The 18,819-nt window shown below is 41.0% G+C and overlaps 1 protein-coding gene across 1 annotated transcript in view; it reads left to right on the top strand.

Annotated features, from left to right (window-relative positions):
* MRS2 (magnesium transporter MRS2) overlaps positions 1–18,573 on the top strand; it is a 33,578-nt gene extending 15,005 nt beyond the window's left edge. Inside the window, exons 5-11 of the mRNA XM_081827604.1 lie at positions 507–680; positions 2,539–2,669; positions 3,111–3,227; positions 4,517–4,669; positions 4,900–5,017; positions 16,322–16,435; positions 16,962–18,573. Coding sequence (XP_081683730.1) covers positions 507–680; positions 2,539–2,669; positions 3,111–3,227; positions 4,517–4,669; positions 4,900–5,017; positions 16,322–16,435; positions 16,962–17,072 — 918 coding nt within the window. The 3' untranslated portion in view covers positions 17,073–18,573. The remainder of the gene's footprint in view (positions 1–506; positions 681–2,538; positions 2,670–3,110; positions 3,228–4,516; positions 4,670–4,899; positions 5,018–16,321; positions 16,436–16,961) is intronic.
* The last annotated feature ends 246 nt before the right edge of the window (positions 18,574–18,819 follow it).

Here is an 18,819-nt window from a genome sequence, read left to right as displayed (position 1 = left end):
GATGCCAGTCTTCAGAATAAATTTCTAATTTCTTGGTGCTCTAAATTAGAGTACTAAGGCTATGTTTTATCTTTATAATTTCAAATTAGCTTAATATGTTTTGGTGACAGTTTAAAAAAGCAACTTTCTCACTTCAGCCAAAGTAATCATGATTAAACTATAAATCTTTTCTAAAAGTCTACCAAATACATGACTTAAGAATACCTTATCTTGTTTTCTTTGTTCCCTGTTGTTCTTCTGATTATCCTGGAAGTCTTGATATGTAGCTTAATTCCAGTTGTGTTGAGATTGAGTTAGAAGTACATATATTTTTAGGCTTCCTTTTTTTAAAAAAAAATGTCTTTTTTTTTTTTTCTTTTAATAGTGATTTGGTTCAGGCTTAATCCAGAATTAAAACAGTATTAAACCCTGTTTTATGAATGTTGTTCTTTTCCTATAGCTCTGCACCTTTCATGTATGCGTGTGTGCTTGTGTGTACATATGGATTTTTTTTTTTTTTTTTGCAGTATTTGAAAGCTGTGATAACTCCAGAGTGTCTTCTGATATTAGATTATCGTAATTTAAATTTAGAGCGATGGCTGTTCCGGGAACTCCCTTCACAGTTGGCTGGGGAAGGACAGCTTGTCACCCACCCCTTACCTTTCGAGTTCCGGGCTACAGAAGCCCTCCTACAGTATTGGGTAAGCCTGTTCTTACTTCACTTCTTGAATTTGTTCTTGTTTTAAAGTGCTGTTGAGTAGGAAGACAAGTTGGTATTATTTCAGTGGCACCTTCCCTAACCACACCCCGCCTCCAAACAAAAGCATCTGTGAGAGTCCTGGGCAGAGAAAGTACTTACTTGTGAAGCTGTATGACCCAATCAGATGGATCCGAGGTCTCCAGGTACAGTTTATAGAGTCTCTCTGAGCATCATACTATGACATTCACTCAGCTAAGCACATTTTAAGTTGGCTGTCCTTTGTATAATTTTGATAACTGTATTTTAGGGCTGATAATTCAAAATACTTAACATCCTAAACAGGATATAAGAGAACATATCAAAGTTTTAAATGTATTCCATTTTATTCTGTAACTAAATTGTGTGTTGTAAAACTGCATACACATGATAAACATTACAGCTCAAGTAATTCTAATACTTCACATATCACTCTGATTTGTGTGTACAGTCCTTGGAGACCGCTAGATGATGCCACTGTTTGAGACCTACTTTGACATAGGAACCAGGTGTAATTCTTCTAATGATTCCCCCATTATGTGGATAGTTACTGGGTGTCCAGGGACTCTGTCAGGCCCTGAACAACGGTGGTCACTGCCCTCCTGGCCCCACAAATTGTTCATGATCTTCCCCCCCCCCCCCAGTAGTCAGGATAGTACTGTTCAGGAACTGGCTGCATGCAACAGTTGGTTCTAGGGCATGCTAACCAGAGTGAGAGAAGGAAGCAGGTAAAGAGGACGTGCAGTGGGTGAGGATTGGATCAACCCAGGACCCTTCCTTTCGTCTGCCCTGCTGTACCGAGGGAGTAGGAAATGGCTACATCCCCCACTCGCTCAGGTTCATGAGGGAGGAGCACCAGCTAGTACCAGCCGAGGAGATGGTGACTAGTTGGGGCACAGTTCCTGAACAGGGAACGTGCCGGGGAGGGAAAGGAGGGAAGGTGCGGTCAGTGGCAGGCTACATGGGCTGAATAAGCTCTGTCGAGCTCGTGCTGAGGTAAGTAGTACATGCTGGCATTTATGCCATTCGTCGTTTCCCCAGTCACTGCTTAATTCTCTTACGCTGTTTACCAACTGGTATGGAAGTATTTCAGTATTTTAACAATGGGTGTAGCTGTATCAGTGCTTTCCTGCTGGATGCCTAAATAATAAGTGTACTTTTGACTTGACACTGATTGATTTCTTTTTTTTTTTTTTTTAAGATTTTCTTTCATTCATTCATTTGTCAGAGAGAGAGAGAGAGCACAAGCAGGGGGAGAAGCAGGCAGAGGGAGAAGCAGGTTCCCCGCTGAGCAAGGAGCCCGATGCGGGGCTCGATCCCAGGACCCTGGGATCACGACCTGAGCTGAAGGCAGATGCTAAACCGACTGAGCCACCCAGGCGCCCTGACACTGCTTGATTTCTTAAAATCCTAAGTTATGTTTTGGTTTTTGGAAGAATTTTTTTCACAGGAATTTTGAACTGTATTCTGTTTACAAAGAACATGATTATTGTTTACCAAGTGTAAAGTATGTGTTTTAACCATGGAATGGCAGGCTTTATTTTAATCAATCTTGCATTCTTTTCATAATAAATGTTTGTGGGGGAAGACTCTTACAAGAGTTAATTCCCAGTCCACCAAATGCAAGCCTGGTAGCATTATGCATGGTTATCTTTTAACCTGGTAGATCTAATTTTTGAATCATTCCAGCCCTGACCATGTTCTGAAACATTACCAGCCTTTCTAGCTATTACAGATTTCTGTGTTTAATCAGAGGATTCACTGACCCTGAGTATTCTAAAAAGATTGTTTTGATTCTTATGAAAGGTCATGTTGTTATCTAGATCAGCACTCTTCAGGGGAAACTTAGCATTTTGCAGCCACTGATCCTTGAGACATTGGAAGCTTTAGTGGATCCCAAACATTCTTCTGTAGACAAAAGCAAACTGCACATCTTACTACAAAATGGCAAAAGGTAAATATGGGTGATTTACCAATTTGGGAGGTAGACAAAAATATCTGAAGCTTCTCTTTTAGTAGTCCTGATAGAAAATGTATAACATTAATTCAGATACAAAAAAAAAAAATACCAACTGGTTTTGCTAATGGTAATGGTTTTCTCTCTGTGCCTTCAAAGTAGGAAAGTAGCGTAGGTGGGAAGTTGAGCTAAAAAGGGCACACAGACTAATGTTTATTGAAAAGCTGTTTTGCATGAAATGCAGTATTAGGGTCTTTATTTTTGGATGCGAATTGATTCTTCATGGTAAATATAAAAAAAAATTTTACAAGTTGGTGTTTACCATGAATATATAAGTGGGTCTACTTGATAAGATACTTTAGAAAGATACTTTTTTTAGTAGGGAAATGTGTTTATAAGTTAATGTTATTGATCATTTCTCTACAACTACTCTTCTAGTCTGTCAGAGTTAGAAACAGATATTAAAATTTTCAAAGAATCCATTTTGGAGATCTTGGATGAAGAAGAGTTGCTGGAAGAACTGTGTCTGACAAAGTGGAGTGACCCGCAAGTCTTGTGAGTGTACAATCCTGCTTTGTTACTTACTTTGTTAGGATCAGTCTTCTGTGTTCTGCAGGGTGGTTCTTCTTCGAGAACATAACGTTTTCTCCAGAATAGAAAATATAGGCACTTTTTATCCCCAGTTTCACTATTTTCCCGTATGTATTGCATCTGATTCAGTTTAATGAGGATATATTGAGTGTTTACTGTGTACATGTCACTGTGCTGGGCTGTGATGAATATAAACCATACCTTTGTCTTCAAGGGACTGACCCCCAAAGTGGCACACACATCTATCTGAATAACTTAGCCTGGGGAGTACAGTGGAAGAGAGGAAAACATACTCACATGGGGGCAGGGAGAGGGGGGTCGAAGGAAAAGTAAGACACTGGCATATATTCTGTAGCTTTGGTCTAATATAAAAATATTTATCTTAGAAACCTTTTATCGCTTACAGAATTAGAAATTATTTACTCTTCTTATGCACACTCAAGTTAAATGTTTACTTTTTAAGTACTCAGAATATTTCATTTTTGTTCTTTGTAGACAAGTATTAGAAATTAATGGAGACACCTCTGTAATGTGTATAGTTTCCCAATCTATACAGATTTTTTTAAGCATTTTGGGACATTAGTTATCTATATTCTAATAAGGAAAAATTAAGATTATAAGTGCTGTTTTCTAGCAGATAAATATAGTAGCGGAAACTTGAACACACTTGTAACTCTTGTTTGCCTTGCGTATCAGGCCAGTCTGCGTCTAATATACTCTATAAGTATCTTTCACAGAGTACTTCAGTCCTACTTACTCTCCTTGGTAGGGGGTGGGAGGCATGAGTAAAGAGGCACAAAGTGACTATTGACATCATTTAAGAACATCTTTCTTCATATATGAAAATGACATTATGTATCTACCTTGGAAAACAAAAGCTTTTTATGTTTGTTTTTAGTTTTATTTTGCCTTATTTTCACTAATTTGCACTCATTCATCAGCATTTACACATGTGGATTTTCCTATAACTGGTAGTGCATATGTGCATGAGAATCCCTCGACTTGGGGCCACCGAATACAGTGAACCCATCTAGCCTGTAGACTAGAACCTGCGCCTTCAGCTTACTCTGTATAGTGTTTAGGACCACTTGACAAAGCCACTCACTGATTGGCCTCAATCACCCAACAGAAAAAACAAAGGCCACTTTTTTCATTGGTAGTTGAATATTATATATGGATTTGGAAATTTTTTCGTACCAAATGGATGATGGGTGTATTGGGGGTATGCTAATTACGTTAACTCTTAATTGAAGTGAAAAGAGCAGTGCTGGAATCGACCATGCGGAAGAGATGGAGCTGCTCTTGGAAAACTACTACCGATTAGCTGAGGATCTTTCCAATGCAACCCGGGAACTCAGGGTACTGATTGATGATTCACAAAGTATCATATTCATCAATCTGGACAGGTAAGAAAGCATCCTGTAGAACAATTAAAGGAATTCTGAAGTGATAAAGCTTTTAAGGAACTGTCATTTTGGGAGGAGTTATACCATCATTATCCTCTATAAATGCTACATAGAAAGATGTCCTTTTTTAAGGGAGTAGATTTAATTTCTGTGGTCTTTAATAGATGGTTTCGTGAATTTGCTGTGTATAGTTAGTGGGCCCTTCTGATCTAAGGTGTTCCCCTCTGCAGCCACCGTAATGTGATGATGAGGTTGAACCTACAGTTGACCATGGGAACCTTCTCTCTCTCTCTCTTTGGACTAATGGGAGTTGCTTTTGGAATGAATTTGGAATCTTCCCTTGAAGAGGTGAGACTATTATTTCAATAATCTAGGGATTATTTTTTGTTTTGAAGATCATTTTTTAAAATGGATTTTAAGGGGTACCTGGCTGGCTCAGTCAGTGGAGCATGCAATTCTCGATCTTGGGATTGTGGGTTCGAGCCCCACATGCAGAGTAGATTGCTTAAAAATAAAATCTTAAAAAAAAAACACGGATTTTAAAAAAAGTCTTAACATGTATATACTCCTAGTGAATTAAAATGTATACTCTGATTCATTCAAAATTCAGGCAGTATTTTTAGACCCTGTTGTAACATAAATATAACTGTAGCCGTGGTTACCTCATGTTTCTCAACAAATGGAACCACACATGGAAAAGGTTTGACAAAACAGTATTACACTGTGAAGCAGTGGTGTGAGGGTGTGGTGACGCAGGATCTCACGATGAGATGGTGATCCTGCAGGATCATGCCCCGAGGGGGCAGTAAGCAGGATCACACAGTGAGGCCATGCTAACGAAGGATTCCTTTTCTAATTCTCATGTGCCAGGCATTGGTAGTTTGCTTGCTTTATTTGGCAAGATCACAGAAGATGAATGTGTTATCCCTACTTTATAGATGAGAAAATAGGCTCAGGAAATTGGAAGTGATTTGCTATAAAATCACAGTTGTGATCTGTGCTATAAAATCACAGTTGTGATCTGAGCCCAAGACTTAACACTCTCCACTTTGCTGCCTTTTCACATTAATATAACACTAAGCTGCCAGAGCTCTTCATATCTTCATAGCCTGGTGTTTTCAGAAAATATCTTACTGGAGGATTTCTGGAAAATAATCTGAATATGCATTCAGCACACTCTGGCTCTGTGTCCTCATTAATCTTTTTTTTTCTTAATTTTATTTTACTTAAATTCAATTAATTAACATACAGTGTATTAGTTTGAGGTAGAGGTCAGATTCATCAGTCTTCTATAACACCCAGTGTTCATTACATCATGTGCCCTCCTTAATGCCCATCACACAGTTACCCCAACCCTTCACCCACCTCCCCTCCAGCAACCCTCAGCTTGTTTCCTATGATTAAGAGTCTCTTATGGTTTGCCTCACTCTGTTTTTATCTTACTTTATTTTTCCTTCCCTTCCCCTACCTATGCTTCTCTCTTTTGTTTCTTAAATTCCACATAGGAGTGAAATCATATGTCTTTCTCTGATTGACTTCTCTTGCATAATATCTTCTAGCTCTGTCCATAGCATTGAAAATGGCAAGAATTCATTTTTTTGATGACTGAGTAGTATTCCATTTTACACACACACAGCCCCCCCACACACACATCTTCTTTATCCATTCATCTATCCATTGTGTCCTCATTCATCTAAAAGGTCTGTCCTCGGTCTCTTTGGCTGCCATCCTAGTTCAGCCCATGTCATCTCTCTTCAGGACCCCCCTTTCGCTTCTGAAAAGTGGTCTGTAAAAGAAGCAGACCTGGTGGTCACTCTTCTGTAAAACTATTCATTGGTTTTTGAGCCCTTAAAATAAACATCCAGACTACGTGGCCTGCAGGCTCCTGGTGTGTGCGCCCACACCTCCAGGCTGAAGCTGGCTGCCTCGCCCTCACTGTGGGCGTTGGATCAGTATTTCCTCACAGGCCTGCTTCCTCCTGGCCCCAGCTCTCCTCAGCTCCCACCTCCCCTGCCTGGCCAGCTTCTGCTTACCTCTCACGTCCCAGCTTATGGGCCGCTTCCGAGGACAGTCTTCACTGAGGCACAGTCCGTGTTGGTCATTTTCATGCTCTTTATAATATGTGAAAGAAAAATAGATGCAGTACGTTCGTTCATTCATCTTATAAACACACGTTTTGGTGCCTGCTATGGACTATGCACTGCTTTCAGCCCTGGGGAAGCAGCAGTGAGGGGCTGCCCCTGCGGAGGTTACATGATCCTAGAGGAGAGAGCAAATAGACGTACAATACGTTAGGAGGTAAGTGCCGTAAAGAAAAAGCCAGGGGAAAAGGTAGAGAATGTTCCCAGGAGGTGAGATAAGGAGCATCTCAGATATAGGGTGGTTAAGAATGTCTTTCTGAGGAGATGACACTAGAAAGTGGGAAGGTCTGGAGGGAAAGTGTTCTAAGCAGAGGGGACCACACACGTAATTTTTGGAGCAGTTAATGGACTGCGCTTGTCAGGCTCCTCCTGACAAGGTCAAAGGGCAGACAAGTGGGAGATGGTGTTGAATTTGTAGAGCCCAGTGAGGGTTTGGATTTATTTTAAGTGTGTTAGGCATCTGTTGGGAGGCTTTTAAGCCCAAATGTAAGTTATTAAAAAGTTCAGAAGTAACCAAAAAACCTGGTGCAACAAAGCCCAACCCTTGAAATTCTCAGAAGATAACTTCTAAAGACCTTTGCAGATTCCCCAGCGTGTGGCTACAGAACTCTTTAAAAGTTCCTGTCATTCTTTCAGATCATTTTTGTTAAGAATTGTGTTTCTGTACATACACTCTACAAGCTAACTTTTATACTTTTTTTTCATTTTATATTTAAATATTTTCTCTCACTTAATGCCTATTTAAAAAAAAAAAGGATTTTTAAATGTTCCTCTCTGATAGTTCCAGAATATGCAGTCCCAGGTGTAGGGCAACCCAGTTATAATGAGAGGTGAGTGGTTTGTGTTCAGCTACTTGCTCAGTACAGGGTGATTGGCTCCCACCAAACAAGATCTGGATCAGTGCAAGGTCTCTGCTTCTGTGTAGACAGGGTTGGTATTGACAATGGTCAGTCTAAGATAGGAAAAACTTTTTTTGCTTTTTATTTTAAGATAATTTCAGACACTTCTAAGAATAGTCAAGGAATTGCCATGGAGCTGTCACCCAGATTCTTTTATCACCGACATTGTATCATATTCCCTGTCTCATTCTATCTTTATGTACAGCCTTTTTTTCCTAAAACCACTTGAGAGTAAGCAACGGATGTGATGCCCCGTTACCTCTAAGTATTTCAGTATATGCTTCCTAAAAACATGGCCATTCTCCTCCAGAACCACAGTGCAGATGTGCAAATCAGGAAGTGGACATTGAAACAGTGCTGGTTTACAGTCTGAGGGCCCTCTACAGATTTTGGCGTTTGTCTTGGTGCTGCTCTTTACCTCAGAGAAGATCTTAAATCACGTGGTGTGCATCGTTGTCCTCTTTTCATCTAGACCAGTGTTTCAGTCTTTGTCTTTCATGGCCATGCCATTCACAAAGCATACAGATTTGTAATTTGACCCTTCATACCCTGTCGTCATTAATAGATTCTTCCTGTGCACTGTGTCAGTGTGCTCTCATGTTGAGGGTCCCTTCAGGAGGCACATGGTGTTTGTCCCATCACAGGTGGTAGGAACTTTGACCATTTGGTTAGGGTGGTGTCTGCCAACTTAATCTCCTGTAAAGCTACTCTTTTTCTCTGTGGAACGAAGTTTCTTGTAGGGAGATACTTTGAGACTATTTGTAAAAGTCCTGTTATTCATCAAATTTTCACCCTGTAGTTTTCACAGGCATCAGTTGATCCAAAATTAATTCATGACTGAATCAGATATTACTGTCATGGTTACCAAATGGTAATTTTTTTTTCTTTTTTGTTAGTTTTTTATTTTAATTCCAGTTAACATACAGTGTAATATTAGTTTCAGGTGTACAATGTAGTGATTCAGCACTTCTGTACATCACCTGGTGCTCATCACAAGTGCCCTCCTTCATCCCCATCACCTATTTCCCCCATCCCTACCACCTACCTCCCCTCTGGTAACCATCAGCGTGCTCTCTGTGTTAAGAGTCTGTTTCTTGGTTTGTCTCTCTTTTTCCCTTTGCTCATTTGTTTTCTTTCTTAAATCATCTGGTATTTATCTTTCTCTGGCTTATTTTGCTTAGCATTATACTCCAGTGGCATCCATGTCTTTGCAGATGGCAAGATTTCATTCTTTTTTAAGGCTGAATAATATCCTGTTGCGCATATATATATACACATACCACTTCTTTATCCATTCATCAGTCCTTGGATATTCAGGCTGCTTCCATATCTTGGCTATTTTAAATAATGCTGCTATAAATATAAACACAGGGGTGCCTGTATCCCTCTGAATTACTGTGTTTGTATTCTTTGGGTAGATACCTAGTAGTGTGATTGCTGCATCATAAGGTAGCTCTATTTTTACCTTTTTGAGGAACCTCCATACTATTCTACACAGTGGCTGCTCCAGTTTGCATTCCCACCAACAGTGCAAGAGGGATCCTTTTTCTCCACGTTCTTGCCAACACTGGTTGTTTCTTCTGTTCGTTTTAGCCATTTTGATAATTTTGTTTTGCATTTCCCTGATGATAGGTGATGATGAGCGTCTTTTCATGAATTTGTTGGCCATCTGGATGTCTTCGTTGGAGAAATGTCTATTCATGTCTTCTCAGTTTTGAATTGGATTATTTGGGTTTGGGTGTTGAGTTATATTAGTTCATATATTTTGGATACTAGCCCTTTTATCAGATATATCATTTGCAAATATCTTCTCCCACTCCATAGGCTTTTCTTTTAGTTTTGTTGTTTCCTTTGCTGTGCAGAAGCTTTTTATTTTGATGTAGTTCCAATAGTTCATTTTTGCTTTTATTTCCCTGCCTCAGGAGACACATCTAGAAAGAAGTTGCTATGGCTAATGTCAAAGAAGTTACTGCCTGTGTTCTCTTCTAGGATTTTTGTGGTTTCAGGTCTCACACTTCGGTCTTTGATCTATTTTTAATTTATTTCTGTGTAAAGTGATCCAGTTTTATTCTTTTGTATATTGCTGTCCAGTTGTCCCAAACCATTCGTTGAGGAGACTGTATTTTTCCCATTGGATATTCTTGCCTCCTTTGTTGAAGATTAGCTGACCATATAATTAACTGTGGGTTTATTTCTGGGTTTTCTATTGTGTTCCATTGATCTGTGTTTGTTTTTGTGCCAGTACCATACTGTCTTGGTGATGATGATTATAGCCATGTAATATAGCTTGAAGTCCAGAATTGTCATTCCTCCAGGTTTGGTTTTCTTTTTCAACATTCCTTTGGCTATTCAGGGTCTTTTGTGGTTCCATACAAATTTTAGGATTGTTTGTTCTAGCACTGTGAAAAATACTGTTGGTATTTTGATAGGGATGTAGATTGTTTTGGGTAGTATCGACATTTTAACAATATTTGTTCTTCCAGTCTATGAGCATGGAATGTCTTTCCATTTCTTTGTGTTGTTTTTAATTTCTTTCATCACTGTTTTATAGTTTTCAGAGTATGGGTCTTTCACCTCTTTGGTTAGGTTCATTCCTAGGTATCTTATTATTTGGGGTGCAATTGTAAATGGGATTTTTTTATTTCTCTTTTTGCTGCTGCTTCATTGGTGTATAGAAATGCAACAGATTTCTGTACATTGATTTTGTATCCTGCAACTTTACTAATTCATGTATCAGTTCTAGCAGTTTTTTGGTGTCGTTTTTAGGGTAGGGTGTTCTTTCTTTTTTTTTTTTTTTTTAAGGATTTTATTTATTTGAGAGAGAGAATGAGAGAGAGAGAGCATGAGAGGGGGGAGGGTCAGAGGGAGAAGCAGACTCCCTGCCAAGCAGGGAGCCTGATGTGGGGCTCGATCCCAGGACTCCAGGATCATGACCTGAGCCGAAGGCAGACGCTTAACCGACTGAGCCCCCCCAGGCGCCCCAGAGGGTAGGGTTTTCTATCTGTAGTATCATGTCATCTGCAAATAGTGAAAATTTTACTTTTTCCTTACCAATTTAGATGCCTTTATTTCTTTTTGTTGTCTGATTGCTGTGGCAAGAACTTCCAGTACTGTGCTGAATAAAAGTGATGAGTGGATATCCTTGTCTTGTTCCTTAGGGTAAAAGCTTAGTTTTTCCAGTATGATGTTTGCTGTGGGTTTTTCATATGTGGCCTTTATTATGTTGAGGTATGTTCTAAACCTACTTTGTGGAGGATTTTTATCATAAATGGATTTTGTCCTTTGTTAGATGCGTTTTCTGCATCTACTGAAATGATCATACAGTTTTTATCCTTTTCTCTTGTTGTTGTGATGTATCATGTTGATTGATTTGCAGATATGGAACCACCCTGGCAACCCAGGAATAAATCCCAATTGATTGTGGTGAATGATTGTTTTAATGTATTATTGGATTTGATTTGCTAGTATTTTGTTGAGGATTTTAGTTCTCTTTTTTGTAGTGTCTTTTCTGGTTTTGGTGTCTGGGTGACGCTGGTCTCATAGAATGAATTTGGAAGTTTTCCTTTCTCCATTTTTTTTTTTAATAGTTTGAGAGGAATGGATAATTTTCTTTAAATGTTTAGTAAAATTCACCTATGAAGCCATCTGGTCCTGGACTTTTATTTTTTGGGAGTTTTTTGATTATGGATATAATATCATTGCTGGTAATTGGTCTGTTCAAATTTCCTATTTCTTCCAGATTCAGTTTTGGGAGGTTATTGGTTTCTAAGAATTTATCCATTTCTTCTAGGTTATCCAATTTTTTGGCATATAATTTTCTATAATATTCTCTTACAATCTTTTGTATTTCTGTGATGGTGGTTATTATTTCCTGTTTCATTTCGGATTTTATTTATTTGAGTCATTTTTCTTTTTGATGAGTCTGACTAAAGATTTATCAATTGTGTTGATTTATTCAAACAACCAGCTTGTTATATCTTCTTGTTGGATTGTCCCCTTTATTACAGCATCCTTCTTTGTCTCTTGTTACAGTCTTTGTTTTAAAGTCTTTTTTTTCCGATATAAGAATTGCTACCCCAGCTTTCTTTTCACATCCATGTGCATGATAAATGCCTCTCCATCCCTTTACCTTCCATCTGCAGGGCTTAGGTATTGAGATGAGTCTCTTGTAGGCAGCATGAGATGGGTCTTGCATTGTTATCCATTCTCTTCACCCTATGTCTTCTGATTGGAGCATTTGGTCCATTTACATTCACAGTAATTATTGATAGATATATACTTTTTGCCATTTTGTTGCTTCTTTAATGGTTGTTTTTGTAGTTCTTCTGTGTTCCTTTCTTCCCTTGCTCTCTTCTCTCATTATTAGGTGGCTTTCTGTAGTGTTACACTTGGATTCCTTTTTTTTTTATATTATTTTTTGCATATCTATTCCTGGTTTTTGGTTTGTGGTTACCACTGGTTAGTATATAACATCTTCGCATATAGCAGTCTGTATTAAGCTGATGGTTACCTAAGTTTGAACCCATTCTTTACTCTTCTCCCCCCCCACATTTTGGGTGTCATACTTTACATCCTTTTACTATGCATCCTTTGACTGACTTTTACAGATGTACTTATTTCTACTGCTTTTGTGTTTCCTACTTTTCATACTCTCACTTACAGTCTCCTTTCCACTCAAAGAGCCACCTTTAACATTTCTTGTAAGGCTGGTTTAGTGGTGATAAATTCCTTTGTTTCTCTGAGAAACCCTTTGTCTCTCCTATTCTGAATGATAACCCTGCGGGATAGAGAGTTCTTGGCTGCAGATTTTTCCCTTTCAGGACTTCGAATTTATCATGTTACTCCCTTCTTGTCTGCAGTTTATGCTGAGAAATTAGCTGATAGCCTTGGGGTTTCCTTTGTACTTAACTTCTTTCTTTTGCTGCTTTTGAAGTCCTCTCTTTATCACCACTTTTTGCCATTTTAATTACTAGGTGTTTTGTTTTGTTTTGTTTTGTTTAAGATTTTATTTATTTATTTGACAGAGAGAAACACAGCGAGAGAGGGAATACAAGCAGGGGGAGTGGGAGAGGGAGAAGCAGGCTTCCCACTGAGCAGGGAGCCTGATGCGGGGCTCGATCCCAGGACCCTGGGATCGTGACCTGAGCCCAAGGCAAGATGCTTAACGACTGAGCCACCCAGGTGCCCCTAGGTGTTTTTTTTTTTTAAATATTTTATTTATTTATTTATTTGAGAGCGAGCATTTGGGTGGGGCAGCAGTAGAGAGAGGGAGAAGCCCAACTCTGTGATGAGCAGGACCCTGAGATCATGACCTGAGCTGAAGGCAGGCTCTTAACTGACTGAGCCACCCAGTGCCCCAGTTACTATGTGTCTTGGCATGGATCTCCTGGGTTGATTTTGTTGGGCTATTTCTGTGCCTCCTGGATTTGGATTTCTGTTTCCTTTCCCAGATTCTAGAAGTTTTCAGCTGTTATTTCTTCACATAAATTTGCTGCCCCCTTTTCTCCTTCTGGGATCCCTATAATGCCAGTGTTATTACACTTGATGGAGCCACTGAGTTCCTTAAGTCTGTTCTTGTTTTGCATAATTTTTTTTTTCTCTCACCTGTTCAACTTTACTTTCCATGACTGTCCTCCAGGTCTTCTGCTTCCTCTAGTCTACTAGTTATTCCATCTAGTATATTTTTAATTTCATTGATTGTGTTCTTCATCTCTAAATGGTTCGTTCTTATCTCATTAAGGGCCTCACTGATGTCCTCCACTTTTAAGTCCTGAGTATATGATCATTACTTTAAATTCTCCATCAGGGGGCGCCTGCTCCTCCCTCTCCCACTCCCCCTGCTTGTGTTCCCTCTCTCACTGTGTCTCTCTCTGTCAAATAAATAAATAAAAAATCTTTAAAATAAATAAATAAATAAATTCTCCATCAGGCATATTGCTTATCTCCATTTCACTTAGGTCTCTTGCTGTGACTTTGTCCTGTTGTTTCACTTGGGACATGTTCCTTTGTCTCATTTTGTCTGCCTCTCGGTGTCTGTTTCCACGTGTTAGGAAAGTCAGCTGTGTCTCCTGCTCTTGAAGGTGGTGGCCTCAGGGGAAAGAAGTTCTCTCTGCCTGCAGTGCAAGGTCCCCTGTTCACCAGAGCCTGGTGCTTCAGAGCTGTTCTCTCTGTGTGCTGTGTGCACCCTGCTGTGTGGCCAGGCCACGTGTGTGCAGTGGCTGTTCCTGCTCCCTGTGGTGTTAATGGGTCAGTCCAGGGCCACCTCGGGCTTCGGTTGGGTCAGAGCAGGCATTTGCCAGAGCTGCGAAAGCACCAAACTGCAGGATGCGTTCCCTGCATTGTCCCCCGAGAAGCTTGTGTGTGGTCAGGGCCTGCAGTCTGACCAGCTGGCTGCCCCTAGCCCACCTTAGGGGGGGCCACACTCAGTGTGTGTGGTTAGCTTCCCTTCTCCCGGGCAGGAGGTGCTTTGCAGTGGTGCTGGCCCCTATGGGGGCAGCTTGCATGTGCCAGGCTGGGGGTGCTGCATTTGATGGGCTCCTGCTTTGGAGGGGTGGATGCAAACCCCCACCCCCCGGGTGTGGGAGGCTCGGTATTAGCAAGGTTTGTGTGGGTCTTCTGGGGGATGGGACCCTGAGCTGGGACTGAGGCAGGCCCGGCTGGAGGGTGCGGATGGGAAGCTCAGGGGTGGGAAGTTGGGTGCAGTGTAAGCAAATGCTAGTTCCCCCAGGCAGCTGTGGGGGGGGGAGCAGTGGATACCACCTGCAGGTCCTTTGTTCCTGGAGGCGTCTCCCAAGATCTCTGTCTCTCCAGAACACTCTGAGATTAGCAAACGACTCTCCCACCGTTCGCACCAGGTGTTTTTCAAACTGCTGCTTCTTTGCTGTATCTCCCCAGGCTGTTAGTTGTGTTGTCTCTTTAATGGTGGGGACTCAGTTTCCTCTCAGCCTCTCTGCTCTCCTGAAGTTGAGCCTGGTGATTTTTAAAATTCCAAGTTTTAAGTCCTGCTGATTGTAAAAACTCACGGAACTCAGCCCCTCTGGTTTTCAAGGCCAAATGTTATGGGTAGTCATCTCCCAGTGTAATAGTCTGGTGCTCCCCCTTCTCTGTGCTGGCAAGTTCCTTCCTCCCGTGGGCAGCCCCACAGTTTCATTTAGCTCCCCACCAGGTCTCCGTACTTTCTGCCCTCTTGGGTGTGGCCCCTTCTCCCACTTACTTGTGGAGTCTGTTCTGCCAGTCTTCAGGTCCTTTCTGGGTTTACACTGATGTGTCGTCTGGTTGTACCTGTTGAGCTTCGGGTCCTCCTCCTGTGCCATCTTCCCACAATTTCTGTGTGTGTTTGAAATTTCAAACTTGGTTGGAACTTAACCCCCCTGGTTTATCACATTTTGGCATTCTCGAATTTTTATTCATAGGTGGATTGTAGAACCAGTCTACAGCAAAGACAGTAGTAGTCTATTGTTCTAAATCTCATTTAAACATAATTTTTGCTTAATAAACTAGGCCCTCTTTTTGGATAACTAGAAATACATTCACCAAAAATAGTTAATGCATGTTAGCACTTGTTGTCCTGACGTATGTCTAAGTTCATGTTCCAAAGAGATGGGTTTTTCCTTCATATATGGTGTGCATTTCCGCCGGTGAGAGCTAATCGCTTGTGTAACACACTGCTGTGGGGCGGGGGGGGTCCCACTCTCTGGAGCTACCTGGGCTGTAGTTGATAGCCGGCTAGTAGCTGTAGACCGGGGGGTCTGTGGTTCCGTCCACGGAGGCATGAACATTACACTGACAGAAGAGTACAAGCTTGAAAATGACAGGAAAAATGTTTACCGTAAGTCAGAGGTTCCCAAACTTTCTTGGTTCATGATGCATTTAGTGTCTAGTGTCTTAGTAATTTTTACATAGGATTACTAGACCAAAAGTTGTTACCTAACAAGTTGTTTATGAAGTAGCTAGGTCTCTTCTGCAGATGTCATTGTGTTTTCCTTGAAAACTTAAAATAATCTGGGGTGTTGTGATACCCAGGACACCTCAGCTCACAGCTTAGGAGCTATGCCTATAAGCAAAAAATTTAAATTCAGTTGTATGTCCTCTGTGATTAGAACTATTAACATTTGTATAAACGTAAATGAAGATTGGGAGGAAACACAAAGTAAAAGTGGTTATTATGTTTGGCTTATAGATGATTTTAAAATATTGAAGCCCTTTTATGTCATGTTTCCCTTCTAATTTATTCTCTGATTCTCTGGGTATCAAGGCTTGTTCTTCGGTCCTTTCTATAGGAAAGAGCTGTACAAACAACAGAAGGCTTCTTTAAGGGGCGCCTGGGTGGCTCAGTCGTTAAAACATCTGCCTTCGGCTCAGGTCATGATCCCAGGGTCCTGGGATTGAGCCCCGCATCGGGCTCCCTGCTCAGTGGGAAGCCTGCTTCTCCCTCTCCCACTCCCCCTGGCTTGTGTTCCCTCTCTCGCTGTGTCTCTCTGTCAAATAAATAAAATCTTTAAATTAAAAAAAAAAAAGGCTTGTTTAAGCTCTGGGCCTACCATAGTATGGGAACTGTACTGCTAAGGAACCCGAGCTTTTGTGATTTAAATTAACTCTGTGTTCTCTTTTAGGACCACAGAGTGTTTTGGCTGATTACAGGAATTATGTTTATGGGAAGTGGCCTCATTTGGAGGCGTTTGCTGTCATTCCTGGGACGACAACTAGAAGCTCCTTTGCCTCCCGTGGTATGAAGGGTCTGGGTCGCAGCAGTGTAGCCGAAGGTTATGGTCTGGGTCTGCAGGCCGACCAACCGCCTGAGCTGGTGGTGTCACCGGCTTTGTGACCCTGAGCAAGTGATTTCATTTCTACATCTGTCGGTCAGGTCAGTGGCAGTGGTGTCATAGAGTTAGTGGGAGAATAGTACTTATTACTGGGACAGTGCCTGGCCCGGTGAACAGCTTAGTGCTCTATGCAAAATACATCACTCTGGGATGAGCATTCTGCATTTAGACAGATGTTGGCAATTCTGCTGCAGGCTTTGTCATAGCTCAGATTGAAATTTAGAAAATGTAGTGTTCTCATTAAGAAAAGATAGAAAGTTTACCCTTTTTCTTACCTTTCTATTCCCAATTTATGCCAGGAATGAATACTTAGCGTACTGACACAGGGCTTGTAGTCTCCCCTCATCTGCTCGTCACCTTTCCTTTTACTCATGGCATTTCTTTTAAGACAGACCGAAACTAAAGTGATTAATTTTCCTGCTCTATTTAGATGGCCTCTTTACCCAAGAAGTCCCTTCAAGCAGACAGAAGGCTGGAAATGAAGCACAGCTTCCGGCCCGACGGTCTTGGATCAGGCAAGAGCGTCCTGACAAACCGTTAAGAGACATCAACACAGGAGAGACCGGGTTCCTTTTCATGGTAGTCACAGGAAACTTCTGGTACTCTTTTTCTTTTATAGAGTCAGACACTTGAAAAAAATCACTAAAATTGTAATGTCTGATGATAAAGATATCATGGCACTCCACAATGCTGGAACTTAACTGCATTTTCAAAATTGAGGAAAGAAGCAAAAACCTTAAAATGCTGTTTTTATAGGCATGTGAGAATTGATTGTTGTATAGATTTTCTGATTTGTACATGTCTCAGGCCAAGCAAAGCCTGAAAACTTGACAGGCCCACAGTGACAAGATCAGGTAGCAGTTCTTAGTAAGGGGATCATGTTCTTGGGAACTTTGTCTCAGGTAAGGTAGGAAAATCCATAAATGAACTCTGAAAGTTTGTCCTTTAAATCAACCTTTAACGTACCGTATTTTCTTGTATTTGTCCCCCTTTTATGGATTCCAGTTAATCAAGATTTTATTCTCTTGACCCCTGAAACTATTTTTCTCTGCTTGGCTATAATGGAAGCCTTTGGAAGTAATGTTGAAACTATTTCCATCCTGTTACTGCTCTTAGGTCATTCCCTGTCTTTAGAGTAGATGAAAGTGTACGTAGCCCAGTTAATCTATATGCCTGCACCTCAGAGGTTCAAACTTCAGAGTGTCCAGAGCAGCTCTTCTACTACACATGATAATGTTGGGCTTACCTGCTACTGTAATAGGATGTCATGGGAGGTAGTTTAGGAGTCCATTTACCAAGTAGTTTCGTGATGGGAGTAAAAATGCTATTCCAGTAGCTGGTTTGAGAGAAGACAGAGTTGTACCTTTCCCCACTCCCATGTGTGGTTAGAAGAAGCCACTAGAAGCTGGAGGATGCGATGGCCAGGCTGGGTTGGTCTCAGCACAGAGTGGCCCACTCGGCACCTCCCTGTGGGTCAGGGGCACGCTTGAGGTGTGGGTGTCGGAATGTGGGAATACAGAACTCTCTAGCATCATAAATGTGATGACTTTGAAGACACTTTGATAACCTTTCCATCTCATGGGACACTCCGCTTTGTCACTAGGTAACCTATCACTATGACTTCGCTGTGACATGCGAAGAATTGAAAGCCCAAGGGGCTTGATTTGACTCTGATCAGGCACAGAATTTGGGCCTTTTTCTTTTGGGTGTGAGTTTGTGGAATAATTTTTTTTCCAGGAGCAACTACCTCTTAAGTGTGATGTAGAGAAGTTACTGGTGTTATATAAAGTTCTTGAAGGTGGTTAGATCAAGGAAGATTTCAAAATGTCAACTCGCTCTGCTAACCTAAGAAGTTAGGCGATTTTAAATTTTGAATTAAAATGAGCACAAGTGTTTGGTTATGTGAGCAAGCAGTCTTATTCCGTTTAACAAGTTCAAGGAATGATATTAGACTGTTTTTGGAAGGCCTCTAAAGAAATGTGACCGAAGATAGCAAACTGTGAGAAATTAACCACTAAAATAAAAAGCTTTTGGGCACGTTATTCCAAGAGTTGTACACAGCTTTATTTTTGGAGTTACAATACTTTTTCAAAGATTTTATTTGGCGGAGGAGAGGGAACACAAGCAGGGGGAGAGGGAGAAGCAGGCTCCCCACGGAGCAGGGAGCCTGATGCGGGGCTCAATCCCAGTATCTTGGGATCATGATCTGAGCTGAAGGCAGATGCTTAACCAACTGAGCCACCCAGGCGCCCCTGGGAGTTAATATTTATCTAACAAACTTTAATAGA

Source organism: Leptonychotes weddellii, chromosome 8 (assembly GCF_054177405.1).
Source record: "Leptonychotes weddellii isolate Sample4059 chromosome 8, ASM5417740v2, whole genome shotgun sequence".
In the NCBI taxonomy this organism is placed as follows: domain Eukaryota; kingdom Metazoa; phylum Chordata; class Mammalia; order Carnivora; family Phocidae; genus Leptonychotes; species Leptonychotes weddellii.
This window is presented reverse-complemented; position numbering and strand designations above follow the sequence as displayed.